This window comes from Ictidomys tridecemlineatus, chromosome 4, assembly GCF_052094955.1.
Source record: "Ictidomys tridecemlineatus isolate mIctTri1 chromosome 4, mIctTri1.hap1, whole genome shotgun sequence".
NCBI classification, from domain to species: domain Eukaryota; kingdom Metazoa; phylum Chordata; class Mammalia; order Rodentia; family Sciuridae; genus Ictidomys; species Ictidomys tridecemlineatus.
Genome location: NC_135480.1, coordinates 41,945,164 through 41,971,728, shown reverse-complemented (window position 1 = coordinate 41,971,728; position 26,565 = coordinate 41,945,164). Strand labels below are relative to the sequence as shown.

Sequence of the window (26,565 nt, the reverse complement as noted above, 5' to 3'; positions counted from 1 at the left end):
GGAGAACAGAACAAAAGAAAGACATGGTGGAAGGGAGCCGACCACCAGAAGCTGCTGCAGGGTCATAGGCAAGAGGATCGAGGGAGGTTGCTGTGGTGGAGGCAAAGCTCAGGGCTTGCTGGTGGGTGGACCTTCTCTGAGACACCTGACCACCAGTGAGCACCAGCCAGCAACTTGTGCCTAGCTCCGCCTCTCTCTGTCCTGCACTCAGATGTGGCCCGGAGAGAGCGTGAATAAGGCTGAAGGATCAATCTCATTTACTGTGGGCAGTTTAGGGAGCAGAAAAGAACATCTGTCACCCAACTTAGGTCACACACATGCAGAAAAGATGCCTTAGGAACCTACCAGCACCCTTTGAAATGATGAAAACATTATTTAATAAGCTGAAGGGGTAATTTATTGATAGCTCACTCAGGGTTCTTAACCTACGATATGTAAGAGCCAAATTACTTGCAACAATGATCAAAGATCCATTTTCTTCTGAATTGACATTTTTATTTCTTTTTTAGAAGTTTCAGTAAATGGGAATTGTAATTTTAGCCTATGGTGTGGTGCTTGTTTGGAAGGGTAGGGGTGGGAAATTGGTCAAGCAAGATCCTGTGGGCAGATAGCAAGTAGCTCTGAACTCAAGAAGCAAGCAGTGTTTCCAAGAATTCATTATAAGGATGATGCTAATGTTTGATGTAGCTGGAATAAAATCCCTAAAGAGGAGGTCAATTTTCAAAGATCAGGTGCAGAAAAACGACACGGGTAGTTCTCTTTCTGGATGGATGCCTATATTTCTCTTTTTCTTTTTTATAGTTGTAGATGGACAGCATGCCTTTATTTTGTTTATTTTTATGTAGTGCTAAGAATCAAACCCAGTGCCAGACACATGCTAGGCAGGTGCTCTGCCACTGAGCTACAGCCCCAGCCACGTACATTTCTTGAAGCTTCTGTTCAAAGTCTGGAGTTTTAGGTGACCCGTTCCTTGTTCAGAAAGGGCCGCCCTCCTTCCTCAGCAGAGGATTGGGAGGCCAGTAATTGCTTCAGTTTTCAGTTTCCCCCTGGAAACCGAAAGCACAGACACCCTGTGGCCAACCCAGACAGATAAATAGTGAGGAGAGCCTCCCCAGCAGTGGCTCCGGAACTAATTAGCTAACAAGCCGTGTAATTAGATTAATGCATGCAATCCAAGAGCTGATGGTGTGCTTTTTAGGACCGTGGAAATAAAGGAGTTGAAAAGAAAGCCTTACACTGAGGTGTCCCAATTATTATCCTGGAGTCAGAAATATACTTATTATATATTTTACGAGTAACTAGAAGATAGGAGCTTGAAAGCTCCAAACAAAGTCATGATTAGGAGATGGAAACATTAATTACCTACTTTGGTCAGTACACACTGTATATATGTATTGAAGTCTCACGCTCTATCCCATAAATTTGTACAATTATTGCATATTGATCAAAAAATTTTTAAGAAGTGTCTGAGGAGATGGGAATACTAACCACTCTGATTTTATCATTACGCATTGTATATGTGAATGGAATTATTATACGCTACCCTATACATATATACAATGAAAATAATTACACAAAGAGAAATTTCAGCCTGGGAGTGGGTTAGTGGTGAGCAACGAAGGTTTCTATTTATCACTCAGTTCCTCCTGGGTTATCTGGGACTAATGTTGCTTTGATTCCTTTCCGATTTGGAAAAGATTTCTTTCTCTTTCCCGTAGCAGGCCAAGAGACTTCTGCACTATTTGCTTGGCATTCTTATGCCTTAGCCTAATAGACTGGTTATTTCTAAAAGGACCCCCTCTGCTTCCCTCTCTTTCTCCATAGCTAATTTGGAGAGGAAAAAAATGACATGTGAAGTGTGCCACCCTGTCCACCTTCCCAGGCGCAGGTTTCTTCAGTGTGGTGACCCACCTCCTAGCATGGAGTCATGTCCTTCTGCTCTGACCACCAGGACCCCAGGAAAACAGACTTTCTTACCCTCCATTCATGTCCTACTTTTCATTCACTCCTTCAGTCCTCTCTGAGGTAATGCTGCCCTGTTGGTTTCAGAGTGCCAAATTTGTACAGTTTCCAGGGTGAAATATTGCTGAGGCCACCAAAGTCATTTCTACTCGAGTCTCTGACAGTTTTCTAATTAATATGATTTTAGTCTTTGCATCCTGTATTAAAGTTGGACCGATTTCCCAGGGGTGGAAAGTCAGACATTAATCCACTAAATCAACTAAATTACTTATGTGCGAAAGAGAAGACAATTTCACCAGAATTATTTTCCTATGATTTGACATCTCGCTTTGCAGGCTGTAGACCTTGAAAAGTACTTTCTAGTCTGATGGAGGCACCTGGATTCTTGGTAGAAAAGTTAAATGATTAAGATAACCCGAGTTAAACACATGCTTCAAGTTGTTTGCCTATCACAGAGATGGGATGCTAGTTGTATTTAGAAGCAGAGAGGGGAAATAGCCAGTGTTGTTTTCTGTCAGGCTGAATACAAGTTAATGCAGAAGAGTTAAGCTTTCTGCTTCTTTATGCCACAACTGTCTTTTTGCCCACAGAGTCACGGGAGCTTACCTTTGAAACATTAGCTGTTCACCCTAGTAATTGCTCCATCCTCTAATTTAATGAAAACCCATTAAACCGAAACAATAATTAAAATGAGACATCATCTCGGTAGGAGGTTTGCATATTAAAATCACCGTGCATTTCAATGCAGGCAGATTTTTATTCTTGAAAAACAGCATTTGAAGCAACATGTAAAAATGATTTATAATGAATAATCATAAATTAGAGAGCTTGGTGGTTGAACATGATGCCCTACTGTTTACTATTGAATCTGAGTAGATGTGGCAAGATCCAGCCAATACACCATTTAAAATGTCTCTTTTATGCCTGAGAATTAGGACGGTGCACAAAAGGGAACTAATTATAATTAGGTCACCTCACTGTTCCAAATTTTTTTGATGGGGTAAAGATTTAATTTTTAATATGTGAAGTACTATTTTAGTCTCTTGAAGGATGCTCCATAGGTAGGGGACACATGGCATTGGAGTCTAGTGGAGAAGTTCAATGATTCTCTCATGTGGGGGATTAGGGAAACCATGCAAAAATATACAGAAAGAGCTGTAAATTTAGAATCAGTAGATATAGCTTGGCTTCTTGTAGAGGTGAAATCTTGGTCACTTTTCTTTCTTAGTCAGAGATGCTTCATCTTTAAAGTGGGGCTATGAATGCATACCCAACAAGGTTGTTATAAATATGAAATATGATCATGTGTTATGAACATAATTGGAAAAATTTTAATCTGAGACTTTAGTGGGTAGACTTTTGACCATTCTTTGCAAAGCTACTCAGAAACATCCTTAGGAGTCTGCTAGCTATATGTGAGGCATTTTCCATTGTTCTTTAATTTATTCATTAAAGAACTCTGAAAGGTGGGGGGTTATTACCATCATATCACACATTGAAGTGACTCAAGGATGGAGAAAGGAATCTGAGTTATGCAAGGTCTGGCAGCATGTACATAGCAAGAGCTGAAGTTCAAATCTTGGTGTGGCTGATGCTTCTCAAGGAATACAGGCCACATCGATGTTCATAGCAGCACAATTCACAATAGCTAGACTGTGGAACCAACCCAGATGCCCTTCAATGGATGAATGGATTAAAAAAATGTGGCATTTATACACTATAGAGTATTACACAGCACTAAAAAATGACAAAATCATGGAATTTGCAGGGAAATGGATGGCATTAGAGCAGATTATGCTCAGTGAAGCTAGCCAATCCCTAAAAAACAAATACCAAATGTCTTCTTTGATATAATGAGAGCAACTAAGAATAGAGTAGGGAGGAAGAGCAGGAAGAAAAGATTGACATTAAACAGAGGCACGAGATGGGAGGGAAAGAGAGAGAAAAGTGGAATTGCATGGAAATGGAAAGAGACCCTCATTGTTATAAAAAACTACATAAAAGAGGTTGTGAGGGGAATTGGAAGAAAAATAAGGAGAGAAATGAATTACAGTAGATGGGATAGAAAGAAAAGATGGGGGGGAGGGGGATAGTAGAGGATAGGAAAGGTAGCAGAATACATCAGTCACTAGTATGGCATTATGTAAAAATGTGAATGTGTAACCTATGTGATTCTGCAATCTGTATTTGGGGTAAAAATGGGAGTTCATAACTCACTTGAAACTATTGTTCGAAGTATGATATGTCAAGAGCTTTGTAATGTTGTGAACAACCAATAAAAAAAAAATCATTAGTAGTTGTAGAAATGCAAATCCAAACTACATTTAGATTTCATGCTACACCAATCAGAATGGCAGTTATCAATGATACAAACAATAATAAATGTTAGCTAGGATGTGGAGAAAAGGAACACTTTTTATACTGTTGCTGGGATTATAAATTAGTACAACCACTGTGAAAATCAGTATGCAGGTCACTCAAAAGACTAGAAATAGAACCACCACGATACCCAGCTATACCACTCCTCAGTATTTATCCTGAAGATTTTAAGTCATCATATTATAGTGATAAATGTATACCATGTTTGTAGCAGCACAATTTACAATAGCCAAATTGTGAAACTAGCCTAGCTGTCTACCAATGGATGTGAATTGACAAAGAAATGTGGCATACATATACAATGGAGTTTTATTCAGTCATAAAGAAGAATAAATTGTCATTTGCATAAAATGGATGGAACTTGAGAGCATTGTGTTATATGAAATAAGCCAAACTCAGGATGTCAAGGGTCATATGTTTTCTTTCATATGTAGAAGCAAGAGAGGAAAAAGATAAAGAAAGGTGTGGAGGGATCTCATGAAAACTGAAGGAAGACCAACAGTAGGAAAAAGAAAGGGAGGAGGAGAGGGAAAGTGGAAGTATTGTGTAGAAATATCCAACAAATTATGTTGTTACATTGTGTGCATGGATGAATATGTTGCAAAAAAATCACATTATTATAAATACTTATGATACACCAATAAAAGTGCAGAAAGAAAAATTCTGGTGTGTCTGAGATGACAGATGGCACTGAGAGGCAATGGTGCCTTGTGGCTGGCCTTAAGGCAGGTCTGAATTTGCTGCTTAACCCTTTGTTCCTCTGCTCTACAAGATGGAGATAACAATACTGATATCTCTAGACTTTCTGTGAGTACTAAACTAACATATTTAAAGTCTTTAGCTTGATACCTAGTAAAAAGCCAAAATTCAAAAGTATGTGGATGTCATCTGACAGGAACTCAAGTGAAATGGCCAGAATCCCCATAGATTCTGAATTTTTTTTTTAATAGAGAAGTGGCCACTACCCATGTCTCCACCTGTTGCTGGTAACCATGTTGACCTGCCCATTGTCCTCCTGCTGGCCCACAACCATAACCAACATTGGTTTGATCTTGATCTCAGCTCCAGCTGTAGCACCCAGGCTGCCATAACATGATGGTTTCCGACACATCTACAGGGGCAGGGCCTGCCCTCCTCCTTTCCAAAAAACTAACAATTGTCATGTACTTTTCATGTGAAAGAAACTGTTTTGAGAATTTAATGTGTACTAATTGATTTAATCTTTATACTATTCCCCATGGGGTAGATGCATTTTTCTTTCCATTTTATAGACGAGGAAGCGGAGGCATAGAGAGATTAACTTGCCCAAGGTCACACATTTGGTAAAAGAGAAAAGTTGGAAACTGAGGAGGAGACAGCTTCAGAGCCTGAGCTCTTAATCACTGCCTGTTCTACCCATTAGTCAAAATGTCAAGTCCCTGGTTTCAAACTCTGTGGTTTTGTTTCAGGTTGGCTCAGGTTTGCCATGCCTCTGTTATACCTCTGAATGGAACAATCAGATACCATTTACTATTAGTCTCTTAGCCCCTAGAGAAGATATACTTTGTGTCCAAATGCCTGGTTCAGAAGACTCCTCAGTAAAAGTTTCTAAAGTAAGAAAGAATAAGCAAGTGGATGGATGGATGGATGGATGGATAGTTTATAGAGGGCAGGAATAAGGGCTGCGTTCCTATCTTTTATAGAACCCAGGGAATAGATCTTGACAGAAACAGTGTTCTTGCTTGCACCCAGTAACATTTTATTTATAGAACTTCATACACCATGGAGTGAATACATCTGCTGGATGCTTAGACTCTTAACAGTCACGTAGATTAAAATGAGAGTTGAGGAAGCTTGATGGTCAGTTACTGACAAAGTACACTTCAATTCCATCTTGCTGGACTTTCATGGGGATAAGCATGGGCATTAGTTCTGACCAGGTCACACGTGGGCAGATGTGAACAATGGGCAGGTGAACATGGTTACCAGACAGCTGGAAAATGTTTTTATTGAAATGCCCTAGCAGTCCATTCAGGGAGCTGACTGGTCCCTTCCTTAGGGAGAGGAGTCATGTTTATGAGTAGCAAACTTAACTGAGGTTGGTTGGAGGGAGAGTCTGGTGCCTTCACTAATTTAAGGATACCCAATTATGTGATTGACAGCAAGGTGCTTGGAGTTTTTTTTTTCCTTTTATAGGACTCCCTTCTTGTTTCTCCCATGTTTTTATAACATGCTCTTATATTTTAGAAGAAATTTTGTTTTTTTTATAATAATTCTCAGAGAAGATTGGGAAATTCTGACATGTGCAAAGAAGAAAATTTCACTCATGTTAGCTCCCAGTGGCTAACATTTTGATTGAAGATCATTCCAATCTGTCTGCTTTAGATTGCTAAATAAATTTTATGTATACTTGATATACTACTCTACATATAACTGTGTAGCTATTTGACAATATTTCTTAGATATTTCCTTTTCCCCCGCTTTTTGTGGTGGTGGGGATTGAACCCAGGCTCTTACATAGGCCATTTAAGAGCTCTATCAACTGAGCCCCATTCTCAGCCCCTTCTCTTTACATAATAATCCCAGATATATTAAGATATCATACATAATTTCCATACATAATTAAGTAAATAATTTTCATACATAATTAAGTAAATTCCCTAATTTACTTAACCATTCTCTACTATTGGGTAGCTCTTTTTTTTTTTTGCTATGTAATGCAGTCTTCTTAATCATTCATTTTTTTCTTTTTTCTTTTCCTCTTATGACTCAAATGGAGCTGACATTAATACTTTACCTTTTTCCTTATTCCCTGGCTTCCCCAGGTGAGCTGGGGTAGAGGAGTGGGGATGAGGAGAATGGGTAATGGAGTAGAGACTTGACCATTGTAGGTTGTGGAGACAGTGTGAAGCGAGAGCCTAAAGAAGTGTGGTTGCCGTTTGTTAGTTTCTTAGTGACAGAGGGGATGAGCTGATTTTCCTTGCTGGTATTCTCAAACATTCATGAAAGAGCTCAGCTGCCTTTCATTGCCTATCTAATTAGTAAAATTATTGGGGTATTGGAATCTCTTGATTGAGTCATGTAGTAATTACAAAAAAAATTTGATTAACACCATATGTCACATGATTCTTTAGGCTCCATTCCCTAATGGAGAAGTTGGGGATGCTGAACTGGTTTTATTATTTCTAGGCAGCTCATTATTTTAAGACAGTTTATCTCAACAGGTTGGGATTATATTTGAGTGTCTCCAGCAGACCTCCTTTCTGACATTGTGTTCCAGAGTCTGGAGTCAAGATATATTGGATTAAACCAACGAGGTTGAGGCTTTACTGTGTGCCGGGCACTGTAATAGTGGTGGGTATGTGTTGGTAAACAGTTCCTTACGGGATTTACAGTCTAGTGAGGAACATGACATGAATAAAATGATCACATACATGTTGTGATAAGCACAAGGAAGACAAAATATAAGGAACCAACTAGTCTGAAGTGGTCAGAGGAAGTTGGCTTGAGGGATAACATTTAAAATGGTGCCCAAAAGAGAGGTAGAGGAGAGAGAGGTCACTGCAGAGGGGAATGCAGCAATGTGGAGGGACCATGGCTCTGGGAATAAGGGAAACGAGGCTTGGGGTGCTGGGTCAAGGCAAGGGTAGATGGAGAGAGGAAGAGGAGGATGAAAAATAACAGGATACCAGTCATCTCCATGAGTGCCATGATGGTTTTCAATGGGCAAGAGTTAAGTTTTCCCTCCATTTGTTTGCCATGTGACTCTGGGCAGTCATTAGCCTTCTCTGTGCCTCAGTTTCTTTGCCCCATACAATAGGAGATTTTGATATTTACCTCATAAAGTTTGTATAAATAGTTCATTCATTCATTTACTCAATTTTTTAAAATAAATACTTATAAGTAGTAAGTGCCAGGCATTGGGCATATGATGGTGATTTATCTCTTTTCCACATAAATCAAGTGCTGATATATTGATAAATAGCAGACACAGTGCTGGTGAATGTATGCCCTGTGGAACAGGCCTGCTGGGTTGGACGCTCAATACCGTGGCTTCCTAGTTCAGCATTCTTAAGAATATTATTTAAATTCACATCTGTAAAATAGAAATCCTAATAAGGACTACCCCTAAGATGATCATAAGTGAAATGACAGGAACAGCATGTGGCCCTGCACTTGGGCTTGCAACAAGGCACATATTCGCCCTCTATCATTCTGGTTTCTGGAGCTAATAGAGGTTTAATGGAATGTTATTGTGTATTTGTGAGTGAAGATGAAAATCCCTTACATATTAACTGGAAGTCTCCTGATGTTCCCACTACTTTCTGCTTGTGACTTCTGCTTCTTTGAAAGCTGCTTGGATCATTACTTGACATTCTCAAGGATGGTCTGCAAGACCTAACAGTGATGTGCCTCCCTCCCCACCCTCCCTCCCCACAGCAGGATTTGCTCCATGGGTAGTTGACACTTTGGAATTGGCAAATTTCCTCTGCACTCAGAAATGAAAAGCCAACTGTCAGTTCAAACGAACAAGAGTTGTTTTGCCTTCAGGGACCAATCTTACCATGAGCTTAAGCAAGACTTAGACTAGAAGGATGTGCCTGATCTGTACCAGGAGTTTGCCATGTGTGAGATTCTCGTGTAGATATTAAATGTCTCCATCAGTCAAGGCTGAGGTGGGCTGCCCTGATGTGTCTATTTCTTCATGTCTCTAGTTGCTGCTTCTCTGCTACCTTGATTCATCAGTCCTTAGCTGATGTATCAGCTGGGATTTTGGCAGTTACTCTGCTTTGTGCTAATCTGGTGCTCCTTGGCTGGTCAGGGGCCTGAGAATTCCCTCCAGTATTAGGTGGAGTAGATGCTTTCCCTGCTGGACTTTTTTTAAAAAATAATATTTTTAAGTTATTGATAGACCTTTATTTGTTCATTTATTTATTTATATGTGGTGCTGAGAATCGAACCCAATGCATCACATATGCCAGGCAAGTGCACTACCGCTGAGCCTCAGCCCCAGACCTCCCTGCTGGACTTTTAGTGAGAGAGATGCTTGCAGAGAAAGAAAAATGCCAGGGTACTGTGAAGGTCTGCACAGTGACCCTACAATGCACGTCCTCACTCTCCTGCCTGGTGAAGGCTTATTCATCTCTTTTGAGTTGGGTTCAATGACGCACCCTCTGTGATGTCATACCCAGTCTCCGTAGGCCATCTCTGTCCTTTGTGCACTGCTTTGCTCTGTACCTGTTGTCGCTGGAAAACTGTCTTATTTATCTATCCTCCAGGAAAGGAACTACATTTTTATTTTCATTTCCCTAGTGCCCAGCATAGAGCCCGATACAGATGATGCACAGATATATGTTGGCAATGAAATTCACCATTCACCACCATCCTCACCCTGTAAGTCAGGGAAAAGGGAAATAAAGTTGCTTCTATATTTAGCAGAGAAGAGTATGTGAATATCATTTCATTCCATTCCTTTTCTTCTCCACTCTCTAGTTTCTTCCCCTTTATCCAACACCTTTTTTTTCCCCCTGATGTTTAATCATCACATTAGCAGTTTTAGTCTTTCTTTAAAACATGACTAGGTAGCACCATTTCCATCCTAGGAAAGAGAAAGCATTTAACCCTTGATGCCGAGTTAGCATTTCTTAAGTAGATTATGCTAAACCTCTGAGTATTTGGAATGATAGTTTTTTCCAACCTTTAAAAAAAAAATGGAAAATGTTCCTCTTATATGTCCGTTGTGTGGAACATTACCTTGACACAAAGACAGCCTCCAAATATACACCTAGAGGTCACAAAATGAAAAGCCTCACAAACAGATCAAATTCAGATACTTGAATCATATGGCTTCTTAAATCCATTTGCAATTCCAGGAGGAAACAGGGAAAAGAGATGGAGTAGGCTGGGAGAGTTAGGCTACAGTGCAAGAAGGGGAAAAGGACACTCCACCTGAGTCTTGAGTTAAGCATTGTCCCTATATTCGTTCTTTACCATACCCCTTCTCTTTTCTTCTCTCTGGGTTGTAATAGCTTTCCTGATGGTGGGGTTACAAGGACTTGAGTTCACGTAAAAAGTGAGGGAGGGAAATTCAGACTGGAGCTAACATGCTTGGGGCAAATAATTCTGACCACAATTGTGGTCTACCAGTCCATTTGGTAAGTGGTAATGAGTTTTATTGGCATTTCTCAGGGAGTGCACTTGTGGGGACCCAATGGGAATGGAATGAATGTCAGTGATGGGTGTTGGATTTAGTGATGACATAGCTGTCATTCTGAAGGTGGCATGATGTAAACATTATGATTTGGCCCTCCTGCCCCATTCTATCTGCAAGCAACACTCTTATTTGATTCTTTTTATCTACGTTCAGCTTGCTTATGTTCCAGTTATTCAATCTGTGTAACATGTTTCACAGGTTTCTAACTTGATATCTATATTTAACACTTCTTATGAGCCTCATCCATCCTACTTGTTTTTCTTGTTCTCTAGCAGAACTGACTATTCTCAAGTAACTCAGCAAACCCACACTGTAGTGGCTGAATACGGAAGTACAATATTCACTATAGGGTTCCATTACTTGGTTTTCATTGGTTGCTCTTTTAACTCCAGGAAAAAAAAAATCAGGCTTCTGTAAAGTAGGTAACATGTCACTATTTTCAGCAATTGAAAAGTTAATATTTTATGCTAATGTGGAAAATCACCAAAGGAGAAAATCTGCAAAATCTGTGTTTTATGGATGGAAAATGCCTTTAGTCCCTTCTTTTGATACATGGCTAGGAGCAGGGTAAAGTGATTAATAGAAATGAAATATTGAGGCTAGGAAAGAACTTGGAGATCATGGAATTTAATCTTGATTTTTAGATGTTGAGTGTAGTGTTCAGAGGGGTAAAGTGTCTTTATCTGAGGTACACGGCTAGTTACTTAAAAATCTCAGAGTAGTCTCAGTCCCTGGAAACCTGATTCATTGTTCTTGCCTCTATATTCTAAGAAGACATGGCGTTGCTTTCTTGGGTTCTTTTATCGGCTGAATTATGATAAACATTTATTTGAAAGGGCTTTTCTGAAAATGAGAACGCTCATAAAGTCTCCATGTATCAAAATAGATATTTCTTACATTTCACTCTGTTGAGTGCTAATGGGCTCTCTTTACTTCAATGTGCCAATCATTTATAAAAAGAAATGAGAAAAGTCAGCATAAGAAATGTTCAGCTTTCAAGGAGGATGGGTGAGCGGAAGTGTGGTAGGACTGGTTCAGACTATTGGGGGATGAGTGTCCTCTGAATAGGGGAGCAAATTGGCATCAAATATCATCTTCTTTAATTTGATAGCCACTGACATTTGAGAAGGACTCATATATTCCTAGTTTTCAAAAAGATACCATGCCTACTATTCTTTTTTTTTTTTTTAAATTTGAATGTGCTTTTAATTTACTCATGGACAGTTTTGAAACATCATGCATTGGTCGTCTGGAAAATACTAGATCATGGAGTTACACACATCTTTGAAATGTGTGCACATTTCATTATAGGACTGAAAATTCTCACTCATTAATATCATTATTGATTTAAACAGAAAAGTCATTTAACATTGGAAAGCTGTCAAACCACTGAGGTGTTTACAAGTTTTTATGATATTCTAATTTTTTTTTAAAACCAAAACATCTTCACCACCATGCTCAAGGTTAAATTTGCAAACATAGAAGAATTGGAGTCGGGAGATCTTTTGGGGGCAGCCCATGATGCTGGAATATCACAGGCTGTCGTTCTCATTTCTTTTTTTTTTTATTGGTTGTTCACAACATTACAAAGCTCTTGACATATCATATTTCATACATTAGATTGAAGTGGGTTATGAACTCCCAATTTTACCCCAAATGCAGATTGCAGAATCACATCGGTTACACATCCACATTTTTACATAATGCCCTATTAGTAACTGTTGTATTCTGCTACCTTTCCTATCCCCTACTATCCCCCGTCCCCTTCCCTCACATCTTCTCTCTCTACCCCATTTACTGTAATTCATTTCTCTCCTTGTTTATTTTCCCATTCCCCTCACAACCTCTTATATGTAATTTTGTATAGCAATGAGGGTCTCCCTTCATTTCCATGCAATTTCCCTTTTCTCTCCCTTTCCCTCCCATCTCATGTCTCTGTTTAATGTTAATCTTTTCTTCCTGCTCTTACTCCCTGCTCTGTTCTTAGTTGTTCTCATTATATCAAAGAAGACATTTGGTATTTGTTTTTTAGGGATTGGCTAGCTTCACTAAGCATAATCTGCTCTAGTGCCATCCATTTCCCTGCAAATTCCATGATTTTTGTCATTTTTTAATGCTGTGTAATTCTCCATGGTGTATAAATGTCACATTTTTTTATCCATTCATCTATTGAAGGGCATCTGGGTTGGTTCCACAGTCTAGCTATTGTGAATTATGCTGCTATGAACATCGATGTGGCAGTATCCCTGTAGTATGCTCTTATTATAACATATGTGATTATTTAAAGTAATAATATAAATGAGAAAAATAAATGAGAAAGAAGCCTGGGACAAGATTGTGATAAATAATGTAAGGAAATAACAAACTGATCATAATCCATACATTATGACAAGTTATATGGAGAAAATAACCAGAGTGGTGTGTTAGAGGGACACTGGTGGACAGCCTACTTTAGCAAGAGTGACAGGGAGGTTGCATTTGTAGCTTGTGCTAAAGGAGAAGGAGCCAGGCATGTGGAGAGGTGGCAGAAGATGACTCTGGGGAGAGGGCAGGGTCCAAAGATCTTAGATAGGAGTGGGTGGAATGTGCTCCCAGCAAACAAGGAGGAGAGTGTGAGATGGAGAGGGAGGGGCAGACAAGAATCGGTATGTGTGTGCCTTTGCAGATCAGGCTCACAGGGCTGGATTTTATCCTATCAGCAGTGGGAAGCCATGGGAGGATTTTAAACAGGAAGGTGAAATGATTCAGACTTTTGCTTTAAAGGGAGCACTTTGGCTACTGGGTAGAAAAATGGGGGAAAGAAGGCTGCATGAAAGCAGGGAGACTAATTAGGACACCATTAGACTGTTCTAGAGTGCAAGGACAGGGGCTTGGGCAAGAGCTATAAGAATGAAATTAGGAAGAAGTGGACAGATTCCAGACATGGGAGCCGTCTTGATTCACTCTTGGGTTGGACATAGAGGGAGAAGAAATGGAAAGAATCAAGGACATATTCTAATTATTTTGACTTGTGGAACTGGGCATTACCACCTACTGGGGAACTTTAGGATCTAAAGATAGAGGATTGGGGAAGAGAAAAGGAGTTCTGATGTACACACATACAATTTGAAATGATTATTAGATAGTCACATAAAATTTGAACTGCTGACTAGATATTCTCATGGCAACATCAAGTTGGAAGTTAAATACATGGGTCTTTTACTTAAGGGAAAGTTTAGGGTTGTGGAAATTTGAAGGCCCTTGGTCATGGGGCTAGATATTGCCCGAGGAGAATTAAATGAGAAGTGAGGACACCCGTACTCAATATGATATCCATACCCCTTTCCTCCAGCAGGCATTGTTGATTAATCACCGCCTTCTCTTCACTGGGCTCATTCCTCACTGATGAGTACAAAAGGAAAAAGTCAACATAATCTCAAAAGTCCAATTTATTTTTCTAGCATTAAATTCTAGGTGGAATTTATCGGGAGCATTTTGCCCAGAAGTAATGATAATAAAAATAATGTTAATAAAAGTTGCTAATAGTCTCTAGTTTGCAATATCATTTGTTTATATACTTAATTAGTTGTGAATGCCAACTGGAAAGTTTTCCCCTGGGATTTTGTAGAAGGCACAGAAGCACTCCTTAAGTGGCTAGTTCTTATCTCAACCCTTGACAAAAGCCAGCAATGTGCCCTTTACAGTGGAATATCGAAGGCCTTTCTTCAGGCAGAAAAACAAATGTCATGCAGGTGGACTTGTGCGATGGAGAGCTCTGCCTGGCTCAGGTGCCTCTGTGGTATAGGACCCCCCCTCCCCACTGTTTTTTCCAACCATCCTCAGCCTAGGCATTTGCAGGTAGAAAAGGCTGTGGTGTTCTTTCTGTGTCATGTATGCTGAGCAGTAATTCACAGAACTACAGGCTGAGGTAGGAAGCTCTGAGAGATCCCCTAGGTACCCCCTCTATTTGCAGATCAGGCAACTGGGCCTCAAGACCAAGAATTGAAAGATTATTATTTCTTTTCTTTTTTTGAGAGGCCACTCTTTAGGCTGAGATTCTTCAGCATTGTTGTAAAAGTTTGCCATGTGGTGTAGTCTTTGCCGTTCTCTGTTTTTCAAAGGCTCCTCATGTGACCCTGGAGAAATAACTAAGTAGTTGTCATACATTGAGAGGAGGTGAAAGGGGACCACTGAATACACCTCTGATGTCCCTTGATCGTCCTTTGAGTAGTCTCCTCTAACTTTGCTCCCTTGGTGCCCCTTTCTGATGCCGGGAAATGTATGTACGGTGAAATAATGAGATAACACCCAGTTTGTCACGGCCAGGGTGAGTCTGAGTATGGAGTGATGGGTGCCTGTCATTACGCTGATGTTGGAGAAGGAGGGATTCCTGCCCAGGAGCAGGATTAGCTGGACTCTCACACATCCAGTTCTGCTGAATTGGATTCGACTTTAATAAATATTTCATGAGGAAAGCAATCCATTGCATATTTGCAGAGAAATTCAGGCACACTTATGAGCATGTTTTGTGTTTATTCTTTAAGCTAAGGCAGAGTCATTTGCCATTATTAGTGCTAGTAAATCTGTGCTAGGCACAAGGCAAGGGCAGGTTTCTTAAATGAATTATGAGGAGAAGGAAAACAAGCCTATGGGAAAAATGAGATTGGAGGCATGCGGAGTGGCATTTGGGTTCTGCTGGATCCAAGATTCTCTGAATTTAGGATCCCGTTTATTTGACTGCCTCTCACCTTATTTACAGCAACTTCATCTGTTTGCAGCAGGCTAAATTGCTCAGTGTCCTGTCAAAATCCATGTCAGAAAATCACTGTCTGGCCAGTTGTGAACTTGTCAAAGTGACAAGTGGGCATGGTGACAGAGATAGCATTTCTGGGTTTTTCATTGAACGAATGTGGCTGTATGGAGTGGTGAATAGCACCTAAAAATGGAAACTATTGACAAGAAGAGAAAATGAAAAATGTGATCTGGATACTTGAACATGGCATTTTTAACTGTGATCTTTTTTTTCTTTTCTTTCTCTTGTTCCCTCTCCTCTTTATTTCATCTCTACCCTTCTCCTCCTTGGTCTTCTCCTTTTTCTCCTCCTGTTCTTCCTTCCTGACTCTTAGATACAGAGAGAGAGATCCATGCAGCCCCTCATGTGAGTGAGAAATTAATTCAGTTGTTCCGGAATAAGAGTGAATTTACCTTTTTGGCCACCGTACAGCAGAAGCCGTCAACTTCAGGAGTGATACTGTCCATTCGAGAACTGGAACACAGGTAAGAAATCTCCACTCTTGAAAATCTACTCAGAGTTCATGGGCTATGCAAGATGCCTTGGAGTTTAGGGGTGGGAGCTCCTTGGAAACATTCCGCTAGCTGAGGAATGATTTCTGCTGAACACATTAATGAATCTACTTTGCATTAATAATTTACTTTGGGCAAAGTGTTTTCCTTATTTGCTCTCCAAGGATCACTAATGAGTGTCTTTCTCTCCTGCCTTTAAAAGGTTGACTTTGTTCATGGAAAACCGCATTCTATCCACCATACTTAAGTCATCAAGCAAATTAATTAGTTATGTTTAATAGCCTTCAATAAGAATTTCTTGTGTGGGAGGTGAACAGTTCAAAAGTGTTATTCTAAGGGTCACATAAACAAGTAGGGAATGTGGACAAATAAATATCACAAAGCACTGTGATGGAATGCTAGCAGTTAGAGTTCATGGAAGAAAGGGAGAGGGCTCAATCCTATTGAGGATTGGGATATCCAGGAAAGGCTTCCTAAAGGACCTGTGGTTGTATAAGGAAAAAAGCCAAGTGTTTTCTGATAGGGGAATGGGAATGAAGGGGTGGGAACAACATTATAGAAAGAGGTTTCCAATATTTTAAGAAGGATAATGCAAGTGTGGGTACATGGTTGGAACCTAAAATTGTGTAGGGGGAAGAGATGAGATTTGTGGATGGGCAGTGAGGGGTGGTATTACAGAGGTAGGTAGAAGCCAGATCCTTGCAGAGCCTCAGTGCCAAATGGAAAAACTTGGATTAAAGTCCCCATAGGCAGTGGGTTTGATGTTTAAGAAAACTGCTCTATTATGAGGTTCAACCCTTTTCATAAAGGGTTCTAAGTTTCTAACCATTCAATGGCTTGACCACCTTAAAGCTAAAGAATAAAAAAGAGTTAATAATAAAGAAATAATAGAGTGGCATCTAATTTCAAAATTATGTCAAGGTGTTGAGTTCACTGAATTCACTGGTTGGTGAAGACCATACAGAGAGAGGACTTGAAGGACAGGCAGAATTCCGGCAGGAAAGGGAACAAGGGTATATAGAGCTGGTGTGTCGTCACAGAGGTGAGGAAATGTAAGGAAATGCACTTTTTTAGGAGGGACGGACGCAATGAATGGATCTGTTTGACCAGAACAGAAGGTGTTTCCTTATACTCTTTCAGCATTTGTAAGGATCAACAGTTCTGTTTTTAATGGTTAAGTTTACTCTCAGCCTCAAAGGGTTATGAGGCACCTGATGCTTTTTTTTTTTTTTGGCCGGAGAGTGGGTGTTAGCATTAGGAACTGGCTGATTTTGAGTGAAATCAGCGTGATGTATGTACATGCCTGTGAGAGATACAGGTTAGTTCAAAGGTATTCTGAGTGCTGGGGTTTAGTGTTAAGCCAAGTCTCAGCTTCACAATCATGGAAAGGCTGTCTTTCCCTACTGGCCTTGTGGGCTTGGGTTTGAATGGAGGACCATACAGTCCAAGACCAGAATGTACAGCTTCATACATAGGGGTGGGCTTCTCAAAGTAGATGAGAAACATGTGGAATGAATGTTTTTCAGTAGAAAGAGCATGGCATTGTCTGGAGTTCTAGTTCTAGTTGGGTGACATCAGCTATTTAGTATTTTGGGACTTCAATTTCTGTGTCGAAAATGTAGGCAATAATTTATTTTGCAGAATTGCTATGAGGCCAGATAAAAGACAATGCATATTGAGCTGCTATTTCTTGACAAATATACATTTCTCCTTGCTTTTTGTCTTCAGACATATTTGTTGGATTTCTCTTTTGTAATTACAAAAATCTTACTTTAGAAATGGTTTTAAAAAAAAATCAGTACTGCCACACAGAGTTAAGATTGCCTTCTCTTATATCCCTAGCTGATTTCTAATAGAACCCGAGGATCATTGAATGGAGAGTCATCTGATAATTTTTCATTATAATAGGAAAACCTCAGATATTGACTAATAAATAAAATATGAAGAAATAGAAATAGATCATCGTCTCTGGATTTTATGGTGCTCTCTTCCATATTTGTTTAGTCTAATCAAGGCAAAGTATAAATGATTGTGAGTTTGTAATGCAGTGGCTATGGGTAGCAGAGAAAACCTGATTTCCACCTTCAGGAAGATTAAATTCTAGTTAAGAAGACCTGGGATGTAATAAAATTGAAGGGGAATATATAATGGTATATATTTAGGAATTCAACTATTTATAGTAACCTCCCAGAAGTTTCCCATCTGTAACGAATGAGAATATTTCATTGTTCTCAGGATCTTTCTTATTTATCAAAGAAATAATGTCTGCAGGAGCAAGTTGTCCTGCCAGTGTTTGGCATTCACATTTGACCATGTGTAAAATCAGGCGACCAAGGATTTTCTTTAGTCAGGAGCAGAAGCTCTAGGTAACTCGTGGTTAGATTGTTGGCTGGAAGGTCAGAGACCCACGTTCTTTTTGTGGTTTCCTCCTGTGTGATCCTGATTGTATCACTTTTGATCGGAATTAAATATATTTGCCCTATTATGATATGATGGGCATTATTGCATTCCTAGCTGAGTTTTTGTTTGTATCAGTCAGTGGTTTTTAGGATATTCACAAAGTTGTGCATTCATCACTATAACCAACTCTAGAAATTTTTATTATTCCAAAAAGAAATTCCATATCCCTCAGCTGTCCCTCTCAGTCTCCCCATAAGCCTTTGAAGCTTAGGTAACTACTAATCTAGTTACTGTCTCTATAGATTTGTCTGTTTTGTTCATTTCATATAAATAAATTCATATTCTTAGTGGTCCTTTTGTGACGGGCTACATTTACAGTGTTTTCAAGGTTCATTCATCTTGTATGTGTCTATAGTTCATTTCTTTTGCAGAATAATTTTGCCTTGCTTGGATACAACATATTTTATTTATCCATTCATCTGTTGTTGGACATTTGAATTGTTCCCACTTTTTAGCTATTATGAATAATGCTGCCATGAACACTCATAAAAGTTTATAATTTTTTAAATTGATGCATATTGTACAGAATAGTGAGATTCATGTACAAGTTTTTGTGTGGACATAATGTTTTCATTCTCTTGGGTATGTAGCTAGGAGTGGAATTGCTGGATCAGGTGTAAATTCTGTTTATTTGTAGAACTGCTAGAGTGCTTTCCAAAATGACTTTTTTTTTTAAAAGTGTATTGCTGAGGATATTTACAGAGAAGATCATGTTGTTTGCAAATAGAGACTGTTTTATTTCTTCCTGTCCTACCTGGATGTCCTTTATTTCATTTTCTTGCCTAAGTGCCCTGCCTGGAACTTATGGTACAATGTTGAATAGAAGTTGTGAGAGGAGACATTGTTGTATTGCTACTGATATTTGGGGAAAAGCTATCAGTTTTGACCATGAACTGTGCTATCTGTGGGTTTCCAAAGATGCTCTTAACCAGGTTGAAGGAATTATTTTCTTTTTGTAGATTTTTAAAAAAATCAGATGGAGGATGTTTTTATTATTTAGTGTTTTTATTATGAAGGGTGTTGAATTTTTTCCACATTCCATTTCTGTACCTATTGAGAAGATCTTGTAGTTTTTATTTTTTATTCTATTGATGTGATATATGAATTGGCTTTTGAATGTTATGCCAAGTTTGCATTCCTGGGATAAATAACACTTGACTATATTGTGTAATCCATTTTTTTATATTAGTGGATTTGATTTAATAGTACATTGTTGAAGATTTTTGTATCTATGTTCCTAAGAGGGATGTTGGTCTGTAGTTTTCTTTTGATATTTTCATTCTGGTTCTAATAATAAGTTTTAGCAGATTTTTTTTAACTATGTGGAGTTTGTTTGAAAGCTAGCTAACTTTGGTCATTGCATGCCATGTACCAAGCATTCAATTTAAAAAAAATATTTAATTGTAGGTGGACACAATACCTTTATTTATTTGTTTATTATTTAGTTTTTTAATGTTGTGCTGAGAATCGAACCCAGTGCTTCACATATGCTAGGCAAGCGCTCTATCACTGAGCCACAACCCTGCCCCCAAGCATTCAATTTTTTATGATCCTGTTTAATTTGTTAGGTATGAAATTTTTGAATTTGAAAACATTGAAAATATTTCTCCAAAATTCTAATATTTATACCAGTTACTTCTTATTTTATAATATCCACTAGAATCACTGTAACACTGGTAAATAATTAATAAATAGATTAAAGGTCCTCATTAAAGTCAGAAGACAGAAGGCAATCCTTTTGCCTTTATGATTTAATATGTTCTTTTTATGTGTTGATAATAATATCTAGTAATAAATTCTGCTCTATGTAACTAGTCATGATGTAAAGGAAATTTAACTTCATTTCTGATTTACTTGAAAGGCCAAAATATCATGAATACCTATTAAATATCTCTTCTGTGTGCCTTTTGAGATAATTTTATTTTCACTGTTATCTATTAACCTAATTAATTATATTAATAGAATCCATAATGTTGAACTATTCTTGAGAATCCTTGAATAAACTTTCAATTAAACTTACTGATGTTTGATTTAGGATTTTAGCCTCATTAAATAATAATAACTAACAATATGAATAAAAATAGTAGTAGTTACTTAAATTATTTTTGAGTTCAGCCGTTGTTCTAAATACTTTAAACTCATTAGTGAGTTAAAACATTTAAACTTTTAATAAGTGAAATGAATATATAACTGTTCATGTGAGTTAACTCAAACATTTTAAAACAACCCCCCTCAGTCCCTGGTATCCACTATTCTACTCTCTATGAGATCAACTATTTTAGATTCCACATGCAACTCAGATCATATGATTTGTCTTTTTGTGCCTGGCTTATTTGACTTCATATAATCTCCTTCAGATTCACCCATATTGTTGCAAATGATAGGGTATCATTTTTTTATGGTGGAAAAATATCTAATACATATATGTGTATATGTATAATATATAATATATATATGTATATGTATCACATTTTTACTATGCATTCATCCTTTGATGGACACTTGAGTTGATTTCCTTATCCTGGTTCTTAGGACTAATGCTGCAGTAGACATGGGAGTACAGATTTCTCTTCCACATGCTGATTTCCTTTCCTTTGGGATTCCTGGATCCCAAAGGAATTTTTCTTGAGGAAATTCCAATATCATTTTCCATATGGCTTTGCTAATTTTTCATTTTCACCAATTGTGTGTAAGTGTTCCCCCTTTTCTCTACATCTTTCCTAGCATATATGTTTATAATAATAGCTATTCTAAACAGATGTGAGGTGCTATTTCATTGTTGTTTTAATTTGCATTTCCACTATGATTAGTAATTTTGAATATTTTTTCCATTTATCTGTTGGTCCTTTATTTAACTTCTTTTGAGAAATGTCTATTTGGATAATTTGCCTATTTTTAAATGGGTTATTTTTTTCTTACTATTGACTTGTTTGACTTCTTGATATAGTTTAAATATTAAACTCTTATCAGATGTATAATATTCAAAATGATTTCCTCCATTTTGTAGGTTAGTTCTTTCTTGACTCTCTTTTGATTACTTTGCTGTGCAGAAACATTTTTAGTTGGTTATAGACCCATCTGTTAATTTTTACATTTATTGCCTGGGCTTTTGGGGTCATATTAAAAAAATTGCCCAGATCTATGTCATAGACCCTACTACCCCCAATGTTTTCTTATAGTATTTTCATAATTTGGGGTCTGTTGTTTATCTTTAATCTATTTGAGTTGATTTTTGTATATGGCATGATAGAGTGATCTAATTTCATTTTTCTGCATGTGATTATCCCGTTTCCCAAATACTACTTATTAAGGAGACTGCCCTTTACTTGTATGTTCCTGATGTTTTTGTAGGAAATCACTTGGCTGTAAATGTGTGGATTTATTTCTGGGATTTCTATGTTATTTAATTAGTCTCTATGTCTTTTTCTATGCTGGTGCCAAGTTGTTTTGGTTGCTATAGCTTTGTAGTAGAAACAAGAAAAAAACAAGAAAACACTTTGTAGGCCACTTTATACAATAAAATAGGCAATAACAACACACAGTTTTGTGAGCATAAACACTCAAATGTACTAACAGTCACACGGGTGTAGTAGTTACAAGAAGATAAACCATATTATAAAGAAATAGGTCAAAAAACAAAATATATAAATGTGTTATTACCATGGTTGGTAATTGTGTGAACCCAGTTTTTCTTTTTTTAATTCTTTTTAGTTATACATGACGGTAGAGTATATTGACATATTATACATATATTAAGTATAATTTCCCATTCTTATGGTTGTACATGATGTGTAATACACTGGTCATGTATTCGTATGTGGACATAGGAAAGTAATGTCTGGTTAATTTTACTGCCTTTCCTCCGATCTACATATTGTGGGGTCGGGCTCCAAATTCCTTAATAGGACACCCATAGCACAAGAGTTAATAACAAGAATCAACAAATGGGACTTACTTAAACTAAAAAGTTTTTTCTCAGCAAGAGAAACAATAAGAGAGGTAAATAGGGAGCCTACATCCTGGGAACAAATTTTTACTCCTCACACTTCAGATAGAGTCCTAATATCCAGAGTATACAAAGAACTCAAAAAATTAGACAATAAGATAACAAATAACCCAATCAACAAATGGGCCAAGGATCTGAACAGACACTTCTCAGAGGAGGATATACAATCAATCAACAAGTACATGAAAAAATGCTCACCATCTCTAGCAGTAAGAGAAATGCAAATCAAAACCACCCTAAGATACCATCTCACTCCAGTAAGATTGGCAGCCACTATGAAGTCAAACAACAAGTGCTGGCGAGGATGTGGAGAAAAGGGTACTCTTGTACATTGCTGGTGGGACTGCAAATTGGTACGGCCAATTTGGAAAGCAGTTTGGAGATTCCTGGGAAAGCTGGGAATGGAACCACCACTTGACCCTGCTATTGCCCTTCTCGGACTATTCCCTGAAGACCTTAAAAGAGCATGCTACAGGGATGCTGCCATATCGGTGTTCATAGCAGCACAATTCACAATAGCTAGACTGTGGAACCAACCCAGATGCCCTTCAATAGATGAATGGATAAAAAAAATGTGGCATCTATACACAATGGAGTACTATGCAGCAATAAAAAATGACAAAATCATAGAATTTGCAGGGAAATGGATGGCACTAGAGCAGATTATGCTTAGTGAAGCTAGTCAATCCCTAAAAAACAAATACCAAATGTCTTCTTTGATATAATGAGAGCAACTATGAACAGAGCAAGGAGGAAGAGCAGGAAGAAAAGACTAACATTTAACAGAGTCATGAGATGGGAGGGAAAGGGAGAGAAAAGGGAAATTGCATGGAAATGAAGGGAGACCCTCATTGCTATACAAAATTACATATAAGAGGCTGTGAGGGGAATGGGAAAATAAACAAGGAGAGTAATGAATTACAGTAGATGGGGTAGAGAGAGAAGAAGGGAGGGGAGGGGAGGGGAGGGGGGATAGTAGGGGATAGGAAAGGTAGCAGAATACAACAATTACTAATTGGGCATTATGTAAAATTGTGGATGTATAACCGACGTGATTCTGCAATCTGCATTTGGGGTAAAATTGGGAGTTCATAACCCACTTCAATCTAATGTATGAAATATGATATGTCAAGAGCTTTGTAATGTTGTGAACAACCAATAAAAAAAATAAAAAATTAAAAAAAAAGAAAGTAAAAAAAAATAAAATTTTACTGCCTTTCCTATTCCCATCCTCTTTCCCTTTCCTTCATTCCTTTTTGTCTAATCAAAAGTACTTCTCTTTCTCTTGCATAATAGCTGTGACTAGTATTTCTGGTACTATTTAGGAAGTGGCAAGTGTGGATATCCTTGTTTTGTTCTAAGTCTTAGAGAAAAACCTTTCAACTTTTTCTATTGAGTATGATGTAAGGTTTGAGTTTGTCATAAGTGGCATTAAGTTTGAAATTTATTTTGTGGTTTAGCCTGGCTTAAAAATATAAGCAGTATCTTTTTAATAAATATATCTGACAGAACTGGCCTGAAAATAATTAGATATAAACATTAAATGTATTTAGAAAAACATAGAAAGTATTTTGTATATGTTGGTCTGAAAATCACAGAATTTGTTTGGTTAATAATATGTTTTTTGGGGGATGCTGGTAAAACTTTTATTATTGGAAATATTCATTTCTATTTTTTATGGTGTAGCTCTATCTAATTGTAAGTTCTTCTTTGGATTAGCTTAGCTTACCTCTTTTAAAAATCATATATTTTATTGAGATTAGCATTTTGGACAAGTAGTTGAGCAGTATATTCTCTTTTGCTCAATAAAATTTCATATTTGTGATTGTCTTCTCTGATTTCTAATGTGAGATACACATTTCATCCCACTTTCCCTGAGCAGGCTCATCATGAGATTATAATTTACTAATGTTTTTAATGAAACAGTTCTTAGTTTTATTGATCAAGTCTATTTTTAATTCCAAATTCATTGATTTCTTCACATTTTCCCTTTTGTATCTTTTTGTTGATATTTTTTGCTAGCTTTTAAATGTTAGTTTATTTTTTTTCAGTATTTTCTGTTTATGAAACTGATAAAATGACTGAAGACATATATTGTGAGTATTGCTTTGATTACAGCCCATTAATATTGTTATATAATGTTTCATTTTCTGTAGTTTTAAAAATTCAACCTTGTCCCCCTCTTTTATCCTAATTAGTGAATATTTAAAAACTCTTTTATCCTAATTAATGAATATTTAAAAATTCCAAGTGATTAAATGAAAAAATAGGGGGTCATTTCTGATTTTATTATTACCTGAAGATCTGAAATATGTGCTACATTTTTAGGCATTTGCATTTGCAGAATTTTTTTTTCTGGTGATCTTTACATATCCAACAATTATTTGGAGGTATGCCTTTCTAATCAATTGGTACTTTTTGTGTCTAGATAGATGCGTTATAGGTATGATTTTATATGTAGCACCTTTCACTTGTGTTAGTTAACTTCTCTGTGTTAGTTTATTTATTTTGTGCTTGAACTAGTACACTTTGAGAAAGAAAGGTTAATTGCCTCTGTGCTAATTAGAATTTTGCCATAGTTTCCTTGGATAGGTTGAGGGCCAGGCCTAGAAATGTCATGCGTTACTTGTACCACATTTCCTTAGTACTGTGTGGGAAGCTGCCCTGGATGAACATGCCTTTGAGTCCTGATGTCCTGGGTTTTGCACAATGATTGCATTCAGTATGGCTTGGTAACACCAGGTCACAGTGACTTGGGAGTTACCCCAGTTTGGATAACAAGGCGCGAGGCTCCAGGAGTAGGTGTCACCCACTGGGGTTAAGTTACACTTAACCTGTTCCTTTGTAATCTGCCCCTTCTGCCTTTTCCCAGATAGAATGTTGTAAGAAACAGCATCCCCCCCAAGTAAAAGCCTACTTCCGAATGTGCTTGCTCTCTTAACAGCCTCTGGTGACCTTCTCTTGCCCCACTTTTTGGGGAGCCTGAGGTTGGGAGCCAGGGAAAGCAATCCTGAAGCTTACAAAAGGTATTCTGTGTCTGCGTGGTATTTGAGTCACCCAAAATTCACGCGAATGACTTTAGTTCAGCTGCCTATGCTGGACAGGGGTGGCAGGCCTGGGTCTAGCAGTGTGCCAAGGGTGAGAGAACATGGATATTGGAGTAACTTAAGTAGTATCTGTATTGTTTGGTTGTGATGTTTTCTATTTAGTCTGCACCCAAATACATGAGAGTAACATATGCAAGAGTTTCCAAATAAAACTCTTAGGCATATTCTATGCACTTAATAAATACTGAATGTATGTATGATTCATTTTCTCAATCTCTAGGAGCTGCTCAGTATCTTCTTGGCTAGTTTTACAAATTCCCATGGAATATACTGTCCCAGGCACAGGGACAACATATTGCCCTGGATGTACTACACAGGAGAGGCTGTGCAGATAGCGACAGGGGCAAAGGTTTTGTTGTCTGGAGATTGAGATTAATAATAATAGCCTTTTTTTTTTTGGTGAGGATTAGAAGTACTTGTAAAACACCTATACTCATGCTCAATTTAAAAAGTCATGATGATGATGATAATGTTGTTGTTGTTGTTGTTGAAGTGGAAATTTGATGCTGAGGGGAGATAGGATGCAAAGGAATGCCAGATGAAACATTTCCCCTCTCATTTGGTTGTTAAAGGAAAGTGGTGACTATCACCCAAACCTGATAATGTTCAATTTCCAGTCCAAAGTCTCCTTTGCTGATGAGGCACAATGGGGAACAGCATTCTGGATTGGAACATCCTCCTTAGCCATCAGGTGCACCATGGGAAGTAATTGTCCAACTGCCTTTTCCAAATCTGTTAGCCAGAGGAACTTCATTTACTCTTTTGGAAATCACTGTTTCCAATTTCTGCTAGGCTTTGGGCTACTCTCAGGCAAGGCCATTATTGAAAAAATGGCAGAGAGTTTCTTCAGTGGCTGAATTCCCATCTTGCCAGAGGCAGGTATCTATCTCCCCTGGTGGGGACCCAACAGTTAGAGGTAGATAATTTGGGAGACTATGATTCCTTAAACCAGGAGTGAACTTCTTGGCAAAGTAATATCTGGAAACTCCCTAGGTAATGGAACCAATTGAGTTCCCATGGACATTTTAAGTGGGTAGATCAAATGAAATGAAAAACTTAAATATAAAGACTATTGAAAATGTACTTGGAGGTAGTAATTGAAATAGGCTCTTTTATGTGATGGAATGGGTACTCTGTTATTAATTCTAAACCTATATTTCAAGTGTGATGGATTT

At 37.9% G+C, this 26,565-nt stretch overlaps 1 protein-coding gene across 3 annotated transcripts in view; it reads left to right on the top strand.

Moving 5' to 3' along the window:
- Nell1 (neural EGFL like 1) overlaps positions 1–26,565 on the top strand; it is an 802,510-nt gene that overhangs the window by 72,166 nt on the left and 703,779 nt on the right. For all 3 annotated transcript variants that reach the window (XM_078046343.1, XM_005335960.5, XM_005335959.5), the window contains exon 3: positions 15,640–15,790. In XM_078046343.1, coding sequence (XP_077902469.1) covers positions 15,640–15,790 — 151 coding nt within the window. The remainder of the gene's footprint in view (positions 1–15,639; positions 15,791–26,565) is intronic.